This window comes from Schistosoma haematobium, chromosome 1, assembly GCF_000699445.3.
Source record: "Schistosoma haematobium chromosome 1, whole genome shotgun sequence".
In the NCBI taxonomy this organism is placed as follows: Eukaryota; Metazoa; Platyhelminthes; class Trematoda; order Strigeidida; family Schistosomatidae; genus Schistosoma; species Schistosoma haematobium.
Window position 1 is genome coordinate 85,260,147 of NC_067196.1, and position 20,148 is coordinate 85,280,294.

Genomic DNA, 20,148 nt, shown 5'->3' on the forward strand with positions numbered 1-20,148 from the left:
TTACAATTAAACCATCCAGCTTAGAGAATACAACACCTCCAAAATCATCGTCCTAAACTATAAGTATTTTCTATGATCTCGGTAAATTAAATCTTTAATCTGTGAAACATCATTTATCAGTATAATTTTTTTTATAAACTTACTTTAACCATAATAAGAATAAAATGATTGATCAATTTTACGATTTTTTTTCTCAATAGTATCTTGATAAAACGGTGCTCTGTATGGTCGTAAATATGCACTGGGATATAAGAATCTTGGTCGACTTGACCATAAACGTTCATATTCTGGTGAATAACTGTCAGGTAGTTCCATTATTTCATTGTTTGTGCGCATACTCAGTGTACTGTTTACTAGTAAAACTAGAAAATAATTATAGAAAAATAACTTGTTATTGATTTATTGTGTATGGAAACTATTAAATTTAAAGAGCACATTATGTATTTACATGTTATACAAAATAAAATCCAGAAAAAGTTTATTTATTAAATTATAGATCGAATATCATGATCATTAACAAGTCGTAACGATTTGTTCTTGTCAATAGTTATTTCAGTAAACAACCCCCCCCTTTAAGACATTAAATAAGAAGGATTGATTCAGCGAAGTGTTCTCTTTTTGGCGAATCCATTTTCAAAGCTGTACAATCGCAAATACATTTACTGATATTTTCAAGATGATAATAATTACAATAATAATGATAATAAACTTCTGTTAGACATGATGACAGTGAGGTAGAAGAAACAAAGGTATTAAATTTTTTTAAACTGGGAAACTAATAATCAATTGATTGTTAATGGTTTAAATATTTCACAGGTTGAAATCATGAGTCGATTGAAGCTAGATCACCATGGAAAACCTGGGACCATTGGACGGCCGTTTCGTCCTAGTATGGGACTCCTCAGCAGTGCGCATCCACGATCCCGCACCACGCGGGGCTCGAACCCAGGACCTACTGGCTTCGCGCGCGAGCACTTAACCACTAGACAGATAGAAAGAGAAATTATCATTGGGAGATGGTGGCTCAGCATGATCAGATAAAATGTTGAAACTGTGATTAAATGTAATCAACAGGATCGTAGAATTCTAAATAAACCAGTTGGGGATAGAAAATGTATGGAGGAGATGAAAGGGGAAGCAGAGTATGAAGAAAAATAATAATGAGACATTAAGATCGTGATAGAAGAAGAGGTTAGACCAATCTCTTTTGGATACACAATTCTGGTTTTTCTAGATGTACGGCTATCGCTTCGGCAATTCTAAAAAGATGCAACCTAATTGTCTTTGGAAGACTTCAATAATCAAACACCTTGTGAACACAGATCACTCAATCAAGACAGATTCTGCGCTCACAGTCATCTACAAGGTAAGCCTGTTACTATTAAGAAATAGATCGGTTATGAAAATGTGATATTATTTGAATAACAGTTACAAATCGACTTTTGTTGGAAACTAAAGATATGTAATTCATGTTTTATAAATCATATTCTCAAAACTTAATACTTTGTAAATATTAATTTGGTTTATAATATTCATTTACTAAGCTTGATATAATGAATAGAAACAGACATCGAATCAACATATTCTTTTATTATTAAGTCGTCTATCTATTGACTTTTAGAGATGATATTTTGCTTCTAAATGCTTTGTCTTAGTTATACACTTATGTTAATCTGCACTTATAAGTGATGTCCATATGATTGTATTCGGAAGAAATGGGCCATTGAAAAATATTTCATAAAATCATCGGGATCTACATTAACTTTGTAAAATCGAATATAAAATATTACGTCAATGTTTAGATGACACATAATTTATTTCTTAAACAACTTAAGTTCATTGTACAAGGATATATACTAACTAACTGAGGTTGTAATATGTTATACATCCGCAAATACAGTCCATGCAGAATTATCTGCTAAAGTCGAATTAAGCTTAGAAAATAGTAATCAAAATAAAAAAGGTTATGAAGTGGTGGTGAAGTTATTATGTGATTGGGTAGTCACTCAACATGATAAAAAAAAACAAAAATGTAAACAGTTGAATTCATTAGTCACTCTAAACTAGACAACCATTAAAAATCTAGAAGCACTGGATGGCCGTTTTGTTCTAGTATGTGACTCCTCGACAGTCATATCCGCGATCCCGCCCATCGGGATTCGAGCCCAGGACCAGGTGGGATCGTGGATGCTCACTGCTGAGGAGTCCCACAATGAAACGAAACGACCATTCAGTGCTTCCAGGTTTTCCATGATGGTCCAGTTTCAATTGACTCATGATCTCAGCCATTGAAAGATTTGTTAGCAGTTAGAATAATAAGTATAATTTTTGCTTGTATGCAGTTGATGAGAAACAGTGAAAAAGAATAAATGCATTTTGTTCTTCAAACACCGTTATTCTTACTTTATTGAAATTGTTTTCTGTTTCTTCTAAGTCGTTATATTTACTCTTTGTTTGAGAAATATTGTCAGTATAAAAAGCTCTAATGTGATTAAGTTGTTAGTATTACATCAAACATTTTACTATTTATCATGTTCAGTTCGTTTTATTGTACAAATGTGAAATATGCTTTCTTGAGTGTTATACACAAATGTGAGTTAGATTTAACACTTTTCTCATTTTGTATTGTTTTCTTTCTGAAAAAATCTTTCTGTTGATGTTTACAACTGTAATTGATCAGTCTTTTATTGGCATATATACATCTCGTGCGTATTGCCGCAATACTGCCTTAAGTCAGCTGACAAATTTCCAAGTAAGACGAATCGCGCGTAAAACTGGGTCCCATTACTAGCCGTCATCCATCTTTACTCATAATATTAGTTAGTTTATTTAATTAAATCTTATCGTTTTAATAATTCTTTCAGTTTAATGCTGTTACCTACTACTAGTTCGATGTTATAGTGAAAAAAATAATATAAATCTAAATGACAATGAATTGTTCATAATTAATCTAAATTTGTCTTGTTACATTAGTCTTTTTATAATTACTTCACAATGGTAAATAATTTTCATTTCATTTCAATGTAAAATCACAATAGTAATCTCTTAAATTGAGTCTATTTTATAAGTTTCTTTTGTAAAATGAAAATATACAATACAGTTAACTGGTCTTTAAAAAAAATAATAAAATTCGGAAATATAACAGTAATAATAATAATATTGTTGTTGTAGTAGATTAGGCATTTCCATTCTCTTACGAGAATAACTGTGGTTACCGGTTATGGCAATTACAAATAATAGTGTTTAGTAAACATGATATATATATATATATATGTTTCAGTTTTTCAATTTCCGACATATAACATTGACAAAAATCATTGTATGATTTGTCAATCATTGAAACTAATAATAATTTAAAAGGTTTCAACATCATTTCTATCAAAATAAACTTGAATGTGTTTTTTTTTTGTGTGTTGTACATTTATTTACTTCTTTAGTGATGTAGGAACAGAGGGCGGAGGGGGGGGGAAACAAGAGAAAATCAGGAACTTTTGTAATAATTTTTTTTAACAAAAAATTTGTTTATTATTTTCTTTTTCTTGCAAAAATTACATTCACAAGTAACCGTAGGGAGAAAAAACATTCTGAAAATGGTAATAAAGAAATATGTTTTAAATTCTTGAAAATAGGTTTGAAGTTACATTATTATTATTTTAGAAAGGAATGGTTGATAATTGGAAGCAAATAGTATTATGGAACTCTAAGGTCTTTTGTGGTGTGTGCAACCTATGTCGACAGAGATAAGTAGTACGTAACACTAATCGAAAGTGGAATCTCTAGCAGTAGAAGGTTAAGAAGTTCAAATAGAAGAGAATGGAAACAGAAAGTGATTGGTATGAAAACGAAGAAGCAATCAAGTCTCAGATAATTGATGAACATTATGTAAATGAAGTAATGAACATATGTTATTCATATTTTTTACAAATGATTATGTAATTTTGTACTCATATACATTTGATTGTGTCTATTTGTATTCGCGCTCACAACACTATGCTTTCATGTTTAATAATACTTGCTTGTAGGGCAAACAGGGACTGAATATCATCAGACTTATTCAAGTTATTTAACTTCCAATAAGTACGCCGTAATATTGAATTATTTATACTATTAACTAGATGGGATTTAGCAAATTCTTAGTATTAAACAAAATGATATTGGTTACTATTGCTAAACGTTTATTTTATGTGAAAATTATATTCAATAAACATATTGTAAAGCTTCAGATATTAATTCAAATCAAAGATTGGAAATAAATGGTCGATTTGAAGCAAACACGTTCATTTTGGAAATGAGGAGGAGATATAACTCAAATTAGATTTTAAGTGGATTCATCTTTGGTGGAGTAGGTAGAAGTCTACCTAAAGTTTTTGCTGTTGATGTTGTTCAAAAGAACGATGAAAGCTCCACGACCAAACCACCCAACTCAGAGAACAAAACTCCACCAAAATCATGCACTTGAGTTACAAATCTTCTTCATCATCTCGGATTCATCTTTCGTTTCGTTTTCAATTTGATCTTCCGTATACTATACATTTATGTTAATCTGCAGTCACATTCATTCAATATAACATGTGGCATTCGTTTTGTAGTAGTTCAAGGAAAAACCCAACTTGAAGTTTCCTCTATTTCAGTTGCGCATGGTGCTTATTAACTTTTCATTAAATACTATACAGAATAGGTAGTTTTTTACTAAGATTATCCATTAAAATAACAAATACGTTTCAAGACATTACTTAAATGGATTTAAGTAGTTTACTAAGTAAATAAATTTCAACGGAACCTCATATATAAACTTATGTATATATTTCATAGCTGTACGGTGAATGTACTATGTTCCACACTGACTAATTACGGACCAATCCTAATGCCTATTACCAATGACTATTGAACAACAAACAAGTTTAATTATTTACCGATTTGCTCATCTCTCGAATACGCGGTGTTAAGCGCTTGCAAAACTGTGCAAATTTATTTTTTATTAAACGTTGTCATATTTCAGTAAACAGACTCCATAAGGGGTAACAGGAGTACGTAAATAAGGTTGATATAATGTTTATTGATTGGTACTACAGTTTTGTCAAAATACCAACCATTTTCTACTTAGATCATGAAGAATAAGTATCAGTATTACCTTCATATATATATATATATATATATATATATGTATATATATATATATATATATATATATATATATATGCATACCGCAAACTGTCTGAAATAACAAAAAAATCGATGTTCCAACCTAATAACTCGTATCTGTGATACTCTATATGGAGTGTGAATATTTGTGATTGAATCCTATGTAAGATAGTGAATAGAATTTATTGAAATATCTCTAATAAGAAAAAAAATTTACGAAGTAGTTCTTTAAGTTTAAACCGTTTACTAACTACTAACATAATAACCTTAGAGTACATGCATACATATATAGGGACATTTTAGTTTTCTCTTTAATGAATCCTAATAAATATTAATCCTTAATGTACTACTCCTTTATTTGTGGTAGATATACATTGATATGATACAACTAAACTAAATTTTACATTTAATTTCTTGAAAAGAAAAAAAAATTAATTAAACTAATTTATTCGTTTAGCTTAAAAGTAAATTATAATCACAATAAAAATATGAGAGTATAGTGATTATTTTCCTTTTTACTGGTTTTCTTTTTTGTTGTTGTTGTTGTTGTTGATTGTTTCCCCCTTCCACTCAATATATGTTACAAATATAGAATATAGAAATACACAAAGAATATAGAACAGAAAAATCTACACTTTAGCATTATATATATATATATATATATATATATGGATAACTTACTAAGACAAATGAGCAGTGCAATACATGTGAAAGTCACCGATTTATTTATTCTGAACATCGTTGGGTTCTGATAGAAATCTATAACGGAGTAAAAATAAAAATAATAGTTATTAATTAATGGCTTTATTCAATATGATATTTTGGCACAATATAGAAATTCTCAGCACAGGGTATTTCAACAAGTTTCTTACACAAAAAAAACAGAAACAAAGACAAAAAAGATTTTAAAAAAATCTGAAGAACTGTACAACTTTTCAAATTAGAGACATGTTAAGAATGCAAGTTATTGACTAGGTTAACTCTAACAACCTGTTCGTCACAGAGTATATTTTCTAGGTAAGGTATTATCCAATATCAAAGTGAGGATCTTCAATACCAGTTCTACTGTACGGAGCTGAGACTTGAAGAACTACTACAGCCACCATCAAGAAGGTACAAGTATTTATAAATAGTTGTCCACAAAAGATACTCAACATCCATTGGCCGATACAATCATCAACAGCCTTCTCCGGGAGAGAACAAACCAACTTCCCGCTGGAGAAATTAGGAAAAGACGATGGAAATGGATAGGACGTACATTACACAAATCATCAAACTGCATCACGACGCAAGCCCTAACTTGGAACCCTGAAGGAAGCGGAAAAGAGGAAGGCCAAAGAACACATTACGTCGGGAAATAGAATCAGATATGAAAAGTGTGAATAACAACTGAAAGGAGCTAGAAATGATTGCCCAGGACAGGGTTGGATCAAGAATGCTGGTGAGTGGCCTATGCTCCTTTACGAGGAGTAACGGGCGTAAGTAAAATAAAGTAAGTAAGGTATTATAAAACTCCTATACTTTTGCTTGCGTGCATGGATTTTAATGTAATTACGTCTCGTTCTACCAGAAGATATACAAGGAGAAAGATAAGAGTGAAGGGGATGGTTAGCATCTGATAAAATATCACCTGCCAGGAGTTTGCATGACTTTAGACATCTATCAACAACCACATTAGTTATGACCTTGAAAGATTCACCACACACTTTGCTAACTGCCTTCAGCACTCTCCGCAATACAGCAAAGTGTTTTCTCAAAAGCCCGGGAAAGAATAATGGAGAACAGTGAAAAATAATAGGTAATATGCAAGAATTTGCAAGTTGTAAGAGCAAATGACGAGTAATCCCAAGAGCATGCAACTTCTTTATGTAGTAAGTCAGACGGAAAACTTTCTTCGATAACAATAAAACGTGAGAAGACCAAGAGAGATCAGAGGAAAAGGTGACGCCAATATAATTGACTTTCGACACTGTGTTTATCGAAGAGTCTCTAATGGCACAAGCATTATGGAATCTCAAAATGGTGGAATAAACTTTCTTTTTTTATCAGGAAAAAGAAATAATCATTGACAACTACTATATTTTTATAGCCTTTATAGCCTAGTTTTTTTTCTAGATTATGATTTTTGTTGTTGTTGTTATGTAAACAATTTTTAATTGATTTAGCAATAATGACCTATAAAGCAAAAAAAGCAAACAAATAAATAACCGATCGAATTTTATTCAATCATAAATTTTGGTTCTGTAAAGATCATATGCTTATTGATGTATTCAAGGATATTCTTATTTTTTTGTCAGTAGGTCGTATTATCTGAATGTAAATTTGTCAATTAACAAACCGTTAAAAACTGGAGGACTAAGAAATAGATATATCGTGCTCGCGCGAAAAACCAGTAGATCCTGGGTTTGAATCCCGCGGGGTACGGGATCGTGGATGCGCACTGCCTAGTCCCATACTAGGACGAAAAGGCCGTCCAGTGCTTCCAGGTTCTCCATGGTGATCTAGCTTCAATTGACTCATGATTTCAACCTGTGAAATATCGTTTTAGTTTGAAAAACATCTTAGTAAATACAATATCTGACTACGTATATTCAAATCTCATATAGGTTAGAAAAATCTGAGGATTTCTGGCATTATCATTTTCATTCAGTATCAATAGATAGAAAATTTACTAATACTGACTAGATTTATACTGTCCTTCAACTGAGAAATCATGAAGTTCAACAATTAGTGATTATATTATCACATTGTCAATAACTCAAAAGACTATGCTTTCACGGATAGTAATTTTCAGACTTCATCTGAAAAACAAATACTAACCAATGATCATTTGACGGTTATTTTGTAACAGTCTGCGACTTATCGAGCTGCTGTGTATATAATTCTAATACATTGAGACACGGATACAGGTTGCATATAATTTTCCTTACATTTAGTAACGCATTAACAGAATTCCAAAAACTGCTTATCTTGTTAATGGACGAGGTAATTAATTTTTTTTCATAGTGTTTTTCCTTTAATTATTTGTGAGTAACGGATATTACTGTTGATGATGTTGTGAAAAGGATGGACGCTAACCACCGAAAATCCATGAATTACAGTTCCTAAAGAATTCTATGAACAGTAAGACCTCAGAAATTACAACAGCGGTTACTACTCAGTGATAATTCAGTTCAAATATCTTAGTTCTACAAACGTCGGAAAATTTTAAAGATAACGTTGGCTGAAACTTCAGTAGCGTATAAATTCTCTTAATCCTGGGAATTCATTTTGCTGGCTGGCACCAATCAGCACAAAATCTTGATCAAACAGGACTTCATGTCAATTGTCTCTAACAAAACACGATAGATATTTCATATAAATTTATATAATTTCTAAACTTGTGAAATATATATATAAGCATACAGCATAGAAGAATGTGATCATGCGTAAATCAAGACAAGTAAACAACACTATATATAGACAACACTGTTATTACTTCCTGCCTGATTAAATGTAGAAATGTTAATTTTGTTATTATACTATTATAGGCAAGTAAATAATTTTGTCATTAATTATTAATAGAATAAAATAACGAGTTTAACCCTATATTCTACTCGTTTTTCAGTTCACAACTCATTTTTTATAACCACTTTGGAGTGTTTTTCTCGTAAGAAGTAGTCAGTTCTAAAATATATACACATTACAGATTAAAATTAAAACAAACAATTATAAGCAAGGATGAATGTTGTCTAACAAAAGAATGCAGGAAGCGCGTTTCGTCCTATTTAGGATTCATCAGTTGGATATACCTGCACCCGAGTTGATGTTCGCCTCGGGATTCGAACCCAGTACCTTTCGCCCCAAACACCACCGCGTTATCCACTTAACTACTGAGTCCTGATAGCTACCAACTTGTGCAATACAACAACAATACAAAATGAATTAAAACAAACAACTGTTTTAAAGTTCATTAATCTATCCATTTCGTGAAACAAAGCATATGTATGAATGGAGGTTTTCATGTTCTGGATTAGATCCATGATGAAAAATGTTATAGGACCGAAGTTACATTGGAATCATTTATAGGTCATTAATATTATGAAGAAAAAAAGTCACAAGAAAAAGAAAACCCTTTCTTCTAATTCTACTGCTTTTATCTTCAAAAAACTTAGTACTGCCGTCAGTAATAGTTAACTTGGTTAGTTTAAATAACAATATTTTAGCATGTTACTCATTAGTATCTTATGTCTAATGGATTATTTGATATTATTGCATGATTAATGACTTGGTTAAGTTAGGGTATAATTCGCGGAGTAAGAGATGATACATAAAAAATTATAGTCAGATGATAAATGATATAATCTTACTATTCAAAGTATTTATTCTTATTAATCAGAATTAAGTATTTATAAATACCTGAGTCAAACTCCCTTAATGACTCCTTGTAAGCCAACTAAAAACAATCAAATTTAAACTGCTAAAAATAATTTTTGAGTACCAAGGTTTCGAAAACACTTATCCTGTTGTTTAATTAAAATACTATTTAATTTCGTTCATTATCTTTTCATAAAAATTTCAGTGTAATATGTCTACTTCTAAGAGTACATTTAGTATATGGAACATACGTTTATTGTGAGATTACAGTGCTTACATAATGAGTGTACATAGCCTTTGATTATTGGTTTGCATCTTGTTGTGTGTTCTGCAATTTAAACTGACTTTTAGTCCAATCTTTAAATGTTCTTTCTATACTGTGCTTTTGATATACTGAAACCAATCTTTCTGCCTGATGATTGTGAAAGCTTCGAGGTCACGGACCACTTTATACTACTTACAAGCAATCGTACAACTAGGATTCACCCCAATAGTACTTCAGATGTTTTAAAGATAATATATATCAATTAACTATAAAATATTTATTGGTTGATGTAGACGGAAAACTTTTGATATTTAGAGCGTTTGAGATTGTGTGATATGTCATGTTGCAATGGTTCTTACCCTAGTCGATACTACCATCAAACTACAAATGATGATAATGTCTTTTGACTAAAATGTTAACAGTATGAAGCAACAGAATGAAACTACATCATTTATTCTATGAATGGAATCTCAAAACTATTATATTAACGATTAATATGAACTGTGTACTAGTTATGCAACATTACCATGAATGTAAACGATTTGAAGCAATGATAGGACAACCAATTGTCAATAAATTAATTATTGAAAAAGGAACATGTCGTAATCTAAATGTTACACATGTTTTAAATTATCACTTGCTTAAGAGTCACTTGTTGGATTATATTTATACTAATTACGCAATGCTAAACTTAATTTATATCTTAAACTGTTAATTTTGGATGGGATAATCAAAATTCTTTGGTAAAGTGTGAAAACCTCACATGAAATACTTCATTTGCAAATCTTCCATCAGTTGTATCTTATAAGCTTCATCGTTCTTTCAATGATATTACAGTTACTATCTGTTTGCATTCCTGTTTTCTTCAATTCAATCTTCTCAGCTCTCTGCTATCATGCAATCCAAATTCGACTGATGTCACATACTACTTATATCTGTCAATATAAGTAGCATACATAATTAAATAACAACTGAAATTATATTTTCTCATCTAGGCGTCTTATTTAATGTCAAACTGTTAAATATAAAACTGAGATAGTCGGTTAAATGCTTAATAATATCATAATTAAATAAAGGCTGTCCTTTTGTAATGAATGATTTGGTGAGCTTTTTTAACAAGTTAATATTCAATTTATTCCCATTAGTAGACCTGTACTGATAAATCAGCGGGCAAATAAAAACGTGACTTGAAAAAAACATACGATGTTTATCTGTGTAATCTAAGTTTGCGAAGATTTTTTTAACATGAAATGATCCTGTTTTTTTTGCAAATCTGAAACAAAATTATTTTAAAGTAAATAAATACTAAAGAAACTGTCGCATACGTTTCCAGGAAAACCTTATTGATCAAACAATTGTAATATTAAGAAATATAAGTAAATGAGTAAAGGTTACTTGAAGATCTTTGTAATAGTAGAATTATCAAATCAAACACCTGTCGACAAGCAAAGAAAGCTTTATATTCAATTCCTGATAGGATCATGGTCGTTGAGAACTTCATACCATAGTAAAGTAGTTGTTGATTACAACCTATCTTTCGAGATTTCTCTAACTAATATCAATTGAAAATAACAATAATTCTCAGAATACACAAATTAATTTATTTTTTCCTAACAGGAGGATGATTCTTGGTTTAATAATAACTTGAAGTTATTTGATACCTCTTATCGTGGATTAATATGATATATTAATAGTTGAATTGATGAGTCCATGAAAGCTAAACCACAATCGAAAACCTGGAGGCACTGGATGGCCTTTTTGCTTTAGTATGAGACTCCTCGGTAGTGCTCATCCACAATCCTGCATGCGGGACGCAAACCCAAGGACTTCGGTTTCGCGCGCAAACTCTCAAACTCTAGACCTTTGAATCAGTATTCAACACTGTTTATGTCTAACTTCAATCAATGATGGTCCAGCTTACACAGACTCATGAATTCAACTATCAAAATCACTGCAATCTCCACAAACCCCCATTCCATTAATACTCTATTAAGCTTGTTATATATGTCAAAATGTTTGGATATTGTGAAGGTAGCACAGTTTATTTGGCAATAGAATAATTAAAACTATTTAAGTTTTTCATGGAATTACAACATTTTACAATTTTATGAGATTTACATAGACTAATTAACACAAATTTTGTTATTGATGGGTTTGTCAACTATCAAAATGAGTATAAATAGAATAATAGGTAGCGTTTATAGTTCATAGCATGAACTGACTACATATAGACAACATATAAGAAACAGAATGTACTGACTAACTGTTTAACCTAAGTATGTAATATCTCACCAGTTAACATCTATAATTTAAGTAATAATAGCCGATTAATTAATAGCAATTAATAGTAATTTACATCCAACTGCTTTATCATATAATCAGTTATTTATTTCTATCATCTCTTGTTACTATGGCAGATGATCCAGAGTTTTGTCTCATATATAATATTTATTTACAAAACTTTAAATATTAGGAGTCCCATACTAGTCTAATGCTTCCAGGTTTTCAATGGTGGTCATGCTTATATCGACTCATGAATTCAGCTGTTACAATTACTACAATCTCTGAAAATCTCCATTATTTTTATACGTCTTTAAACTAATTACTTCACCATGATGATATACATATCCATTTTTACTGTTATAAGTATGCAAACTTTACAATAATGTTTTCTATTTTATTAAATAAGTTGTAAGCAGTTGATGAGAACCTTGCAAAATGAAATGAATTCATATCATTCTGCTCAATTCTTTGTTCTTGTTTTATTCAAGACAAAAAAGGCAACTAAATCTATTAAATGTTCTTTTATTGTTCTCTTTTCCAACTCTTCTCATCTACGCTACTATGAACACTTCCCTAATTTCTTGCTAGACGTGAACACTATAACATTAAACACTGAATATTACATACAGAATCAATATAATAGCCAGGTAAAATTGATTACAAAACTTTTACTGGATTGTTTATCAACTTCGTAATCACTAATGTAGTATTGAAGCTTTCCAACCAAATAATACAGTCATATTCTAATATTAATAAGTAATGAATACAAAATTTATTGTAAGCTATTTATTTAAACACTGTCCAGTACTTTTCTATCTTAAGTATCATGTCATGATAATCAAATGATTTATTATTATAAATTCAATCATTATCTAGGAAATGATAACGATCAATGTAATTCATAGAAATGAGAATATAACAAAAGGAGATTAAATGTAAAACATGCAATTTAACATAATTTTCTATTCGTGTTAAATAATTAGGATAATCAGTGATTAAAGTTCTGAAGAATAGTTTATTAAGAAGAAATAAAAGTAATTTCTTTAGGTTAGAGTGATTATATACAGTTTTAATAAATGATATAGTCTTTCATCGGAATGACTGGTGGAATTGAAACAATAATTTGACTATTTACGCACACACACACAATATAAAAGTGTCGTCATAATTGTACATCTCGTTTCAGAAAGAATTACACATTACGATAATGTAATAAGAAGACGAAGATTATCAGAACTATACGATATATTAGCGCAATACATTTCGAACAATCTGATCACACATATACTTGTTAAGAGCATTTATATATAAAAATAACAGGTCAAGTAGACTAGTCATGTTGGTAGGTGTAGACTACCTGGTTGGGGACCGCGAGATGACAGCAACCGATGATTAGAGACCCTGAATGACATGGCTCAAAATCGTTTGCAATGGCGTAGGTGCATACACTCTTTGTGTTTCCCCAAATTTTAATCTCCTGATTCCTCCTTGTCTCTTTTTTCTCTTCCCAAATTTATTTCACTGGATTATACTCTCTAAATAACATCTCCAAACCCTAATCTTCCCGATTGCTGTTTATACTCTTACTACCTCTACCCCTATGGGATTTGAATCGACTACTGCATCTCTGTGCTAATGTGGTATGGCAACTCGAACTGATGTACGTACGTACGAAGTTCTACGTTGTTACTGACTGACTGACTAGACTGGAAACGAGGTAAGAGAAGATAAGGATAATGATAAGAGTAATAATAATAATATGAACACATTTCCAAACCTAATCACTCTGGATAATAAGTCAATATTACCATTAGATTTCCTTATTCGCTTGTCGCTTATTATCATTATTATTATTATCATCATATAAATAGTTTCTGAAAACTAATGACCAGAAAACAATCTGTTCTTATAATTGTGTACATAATAAGGAATATGTTATGCCTCATATTGAACACATAACTAAAGGTTGATCATTCATGTTGAATAAATTAATCTTAAATGATTACGTGAATAGGAATTTATTAAAAATAAAAAAAGGACTATGAAATTGTAGATCTACAATAGAAATAATTCTATTCTGAATAACAATGTAAATGTTCCATAGTATAAAAAATCAATTATGTGAGGAAAAAATATTTTGAGATGATGGATTGTTGTCAAATGTATGACAGAATATTAATGTTATGGAAACTATGTCCAATAATGTACTTTAGAATCTGGTAGCTTCATAATATTGAAATCAATATTACATATGATAGAGTAAAATATGTTTATATACAAATGTATATGATGAAACAATAATGTTCCTAATTGGTCATCATTTAGTATGATCACCAATTTGGAAACTGATCGATTATTTCACTTTTAAACGTAAAATTCACTCATTTATACTACTAAACATGGATTTGAAGAGTTTACATAAGTTTAGAGAATGAAGCGAATGAAAAAAGATGAATCAAGGGATGATTTTGGTGTACATTAACTAAAGACTAATTTGGCGGATATCTCACCCTCTCTCTTTCTGAATACATAAATCAATTTTGATTTTTTTTGTTATTGCTACTGCCTTACGTTGACTGATTTGAATTAATCACACAATGCAAAGATTTATTCCATTTAAAAGTAACGGTTTAAAAAAATAAAGTTTTACATATTATCACAAATCAGTCAGCTGAAGAACGATTAAAGTTTATGAGATTCATAAAACCATTTCATCGTAGTTCTTCATTTCTCGGGAATGTAATTATATGATCTAAGATAGGACTGAAATCAAAATAGTCTAACTTAATAAACTGATGCTTATTGACCGCTTTCTCCCAGATGAAGATTTAATGAGAAGTTGAGATTTATATAACGTTTACTCGTCTAGGATATACAGTAGTTGTTGTAATATGATGAAATTTGACTAAAACATGAATGTGTCAAGTATTGTAGTTGCTTTCCCAAGTTGGATTTCAATTGAGATCATGAACCGATCAATGTTAGACCACCATTGAAAATCTGCAAGCAGTAGACAGTCGTTTAGTCGTGATATAGGACTCCTCGGCAGTGCAAATCCGCGAACTCACACGTGTGACACTAAATTAGGACCTTGAATGTCATGTGAATGCTTAACCACTAGACCACTGAGCCCGCATTCAGTAGTATTTATGTCTACGTTCAACCAATCCACGATATTGCGCATCCATCTTCCATTATCTTCAGTGTATAGCTGTCTCACACCCGACAGCCATTGCTCAAACAAGTGACTATCAGGACTCAGTAGCCAAGTGAATAACGCGATGGCGTTTGAAGCCAATAGTACTGGATTCGAGTTCCAGATTGAACATCAACCTCGAGATGCAGGTACATCCAGATGATGAGTCCCAAATAGGGCGAAGCGCGCTTCCTGGATTCCGTTGCCGTCCATTATGTTGGTCATAATCAACAACAAATAATGCAGACTATAAACAGTAAACTATTTCATTTCAATCTATTTTTTATGATCGCTAACAAATCTATGAATATAAACGTGTTGAGATACTGATCTACGACTATTATCACTGAATAAAGTAAAAAGTGAATTAGTTTAGATTATAATTACACTGGTTGTATGTATGGATTTACATCAAATTATTAAGAAGCATCAATGCTATGTAAATCATTCATGATTTCCAGGTCATTGAATGAAGTTGGTATTTTATAAAAGAAAATATTTTATTTGGATAAAATATAATTTCATAATTTCATAGTTTAAATGATTGATAACTCTTGTGTACATTTTATGTTATGTTAAAATCATTGAATGAACAATTTTCATCGCAAAGTATCGAATGTCCAACATATCAAATGGATTTTTATTCTGATAGTTCAGTAAAATAAATAATTTTCAACTATGAATGGATTTCCTTTAAGATCCAATTATGTAAGAATATATTTCAGACATTTATCTGTTTCAATTTGAATCTGAATAATTTAACGTTAAACTATATAACATTTTATCGAATGACTGTTCGATTCAAAGAATATATTCCGAAAGGTTTGAGATCAAACGGACTAAAAGCATTCAGCAGCGCTATCGCAAGGCATCACCCTGACACAGAACACGAAATCGATATATTGAAGTCCTTCAAGGTGATCAACAAACAATCAAATTCAAACCTTTTGAAATTTGCCAAAGCGATAGCAATCAAACGTTTAAAACCAGATCTTTGTATACAAAAAGAAATAGTAATAAATCTTTCTTTGCCCTGGTAACATTACCCCCCCCTTTTATTTATTACGTCATTCCAACTCTTTCTGAATTTTATAATTACATCATTCATAACTGACCAATTTCAATTCATATCTCTCTTTATTATCATTAATCTATTTTCAGCTATTTCATTGCATAATAATATGATTTGTTTTAATTCCATGATTTCTAATCACTACTTCAATGTTCTGGAAATTTCCCTCCCAAACTCTATATATTCGAAACAAAAATTTCTTGACCTCATTAACTCTAACGAAATCTTTGCTACATCATGTTACATATATTCATCTTTCATCACCCTCTGATGTATAAGTATGTCAATATCTATAATAACGTTGAATTTCAGATATTTTAGGTTGTAAGCAGCTGATGAGAACCTAACGAAATAAAATGAATTCATATTATTCTACACCAACCTTTGTTCTTGCTCTGTTCAGGATATAGTTGGATAGAGAATGTTGGTGGTCAGTCTATGCCCTTCAACGAGGGGTAACAGGCGTAAGCAAGTAGGTAAGTACATATAAGCTAATAGTAATGTTTTTAGTTAGATCTTCATCAGGTTTTATTCTAATATACATGAACATTCAAATGTGTATATTCAAGTTTGATCGACTTCCTATTTAGAACTATAAACTAGAATATCTATTATTTTACTATTCTTATCACTATTTGTATATCAATCTTCTGACTATTAATTTGTATTTTTTGCATGTTATACGTAGTTATGTAATCTATTTCGTTGTGCACATTGAATCATAAATTGTCTTGAATGGTTTAGTATTTTCATGCAAATATTTATGAATATTAGAGTAAATCCTGCTGATGATCTAACTGCAAACAATATTGTTCGCTTATATGTGTTCTTGTCAATAATTTATGCCATAAATTAATTGAAGTAAATTATGCCCGGTGATGGATGGTCCTAGCAATTTATAACTGACAAACTAACAAACATTTTTGTGAATTGTTGGAGTTTTAAGCAAATATACTTGATTTAGGCATTGATAGAGGGATATAGGTATGTCTTTTTTGGAAGCTGTTGTTTTCTCTAGATGAGATTGAACTACATAATTCAAGGAACACACTACTTATAAAATCCTCACTGTAAACTAAAAATATTCTCTATCATCGCAGGTATACATAGCCAATGAGTCATGAATTGGGAGAAATTTAAGCTCTCGATTGTACTACTAACCATAATTGAAATACAATACAACATACACTGCAATTAAAGAAATTTAATCAGATAAATAAAACCATCCTATTTCATTAGAATACAATTTTAATTAAAGTGGATAAAAAGTATGCACCTCACAGTAATCTAAAGCTATCATGTTCCAAATGTTTCGAATTCAAGTTCACATGTGATCGTAAGATCACCTTACTGAGAAGTTTCAAATTAAGACTTATCATATATCTAAAGTTTCTAGTTTTCAATAGTTCTTTAGTTAACCCTAAATAATGTTAAACGATCATCTGATGTAAGTGGGAACAACATTCAGTTGATTGATCGACTAGTGTTTTACCATTTGTTTGTTAACTCTTATGTCAGCTGACACATATTAATATCAAAATATTCGCTATCATGAAAAGTTTGGTAAAGATTTAATTGAAAACAATATTGTTCGCTTACAGGTATCGTTATACATTACAAGAATATTTGTTTATTTCTTCTACTTCGAGCCTATGTAATGTATGTATGTATGTTGAACACCGTCTTTCATATAACAAGCCACTCTGTGTTTTTCTTGTTCTCACAAGATATGTCAAAGGTTTTTATATACTTATCCTTAATAATATCGTGAAACTATATACAAAGTAAGTGTCATCTTATATTTGGAATATCATGTCTATAACTATTGATTTTCACTTGTTTACAATATCATTGATATTTTCTTCTTTCATACTCTTACTTTCAAGTAAAAAAAAGTACCAATTTATTGAAAAAAATATTTAACTATAGGGCAATTATTACTATATTTAAACAACTAAGGTAATAACTCCTTTAACTAACCATTTACGTATATACTATATATATATATATATATATATATATATATATATATATATATATATATATATATATATATATATACAAAATACTTTATACACTAACAACTCTTGTTGACAAAATGACATTTTTACATATTTCATAGTAGACTAGATATTTGAGATGGTGGAGAAGATTTGTAGCTTAGGTGGATGATTTTGATGAAGTTTTATTCTCTGAGCTCAGAGACTAGATATTATCATATTTAGGTAGTGGTTATGTTTAATAACTGTTTATTAGATCTTTGTTTGTTTGTTTGTTTGTTTTGTATTATCAATAATAAAAATTACTGAAGTTTTCGTTCATTGTCTTTTTTGAAAAAACAAACAAACAAAACAAAACAACAAATAAAACAGACTAGAATTCAATTAATAGATCATATTGTACTGATAAATTACGAAAAGAAATTAGATATCAAGTGTCCAGTTTTTAATCATCACTATTATTATTACTATTATGATTATTACTCTTATTATTACTACTATTATTATTATTATTACTATTGTTACTAGCACCACTATTATTATTACTATTACGACCATTACTCTTACTATTACTATTATTATTATTATTATTACTATTGTTACTATCACCACTATTATTATTACTATTACGACCATTACTCTTACTATTACTAGTATTATTATTATTATTATTACTATTGTTACTATCACCACTATTATTATTACTATTACGACCATTACTCTTACTATTACTACTATTATTATTATTATTACTATTGTTACTATCACCATTATTATTAACAAATCACTTTTGTTCATCGATAGATAAAAAAGTTTTTTTCCCTACTTTTTTCTTTTTTAGGAATAACAAAACATTTTGACAAACTGTTATTTTGTACAAATATCATTAGATGTTTAGTAATCTATGATTTATTCAATAATAGCGATATGTAGTATAAAAAAAGTTGGTTAAGTCTTATAAATGCTTTATAATGACATTAATTCAACCATAAATTTACTTTAATAATGTATAATAATAAAACTTAATTGTTTACTAGTGACTAGATTTAAGATGGATATTTTTCGAGTCCTAATGAGAAGCTGCGTCGGGTATGAGACAGTTAATTACCACAGGCAATGAATGAAGTGTTATGCAAGATCATGGATCGATTAAAGTTAGACATTAACACTGTTTGATGCTGACTTAATGGTTTAGAGGCGAAAAGCTAGCGCGCAAAATTGGAGGTCCTAAGTTTGAGTTTCGTATATGGGATCGTGGTTGTGTACTGCTAAGCAGTCCCATACTATGACTGAACGACCGTCCAATGCTTTCAGGTTTTAGATGGACTCACGAATTCAATTTTTTTTTAAAGTTTGAAAATACTTTGCGTTATGGAATAAATAAAAAAAACTGTTATGATTTAGCTTGAGATTCTTTCGTTTAGAACACTTGAAACCATGTAAAAGTTTAACGATTAGTGTAACATCATTTAACCAATGACTTATAATCTAATGAATTATAGTTCCGAAATCAGTTAATTGAATATAAATTAGGAATATTATTCTATATTATCAGTGCATAATCAAATCCTTTCAAGCATAATGACTTCCTAGGTTATAAATGCTTAGCTAATAATTTCATTACAAATATATTAATGTTTTCGTAATATATATATATTATCATCCTAGAATACAAAGCATAAGAAGTGGACCTGAACCTTGAACCTTTGTACATGTAGACGAATTCATCTGATATAATTAACATCAGACGAAGACTGACTTTAACTAATCCTAATCATAGACAATTAAATTAATTTTTTTGATATTAAAAGTATGAATTACGTCAAACATTTAT

The 20,148-nt window shown here is 30.1% G+C and overlaps 1 protein-coding gene across 3 annotated transcripts in view; it reads right to left on the reverse strand.

The window, feature by feature from the left end:
• Positions 1–20,148, reverse strand: part of MS3_00010241 (uncharacterized protein) — a gene marked incomplete at its 5' end in the record, with an annotated part of 28,128 nt that overhangs the window by 1,333 nt on the left and 6,647 nt on the right. For all 3 annotated transcript variants that reach the window (XM_051218601.1, XM_051218599.1, XM_051218600.1), the window contains 2 exons: positions 144–362; positions 5,824–5,901. In XM_051218601.1, the coding sequence (XP_051075380.1) occupies positions 145–362; positions 5,824–5,881 (276 nt within the window). In that variant the 3' untranslated portion in view covers position 144. The remainder of the gene's footprint in view (positions 1–143; positions 363–5,823; positions 5,902–20,148) is intronic.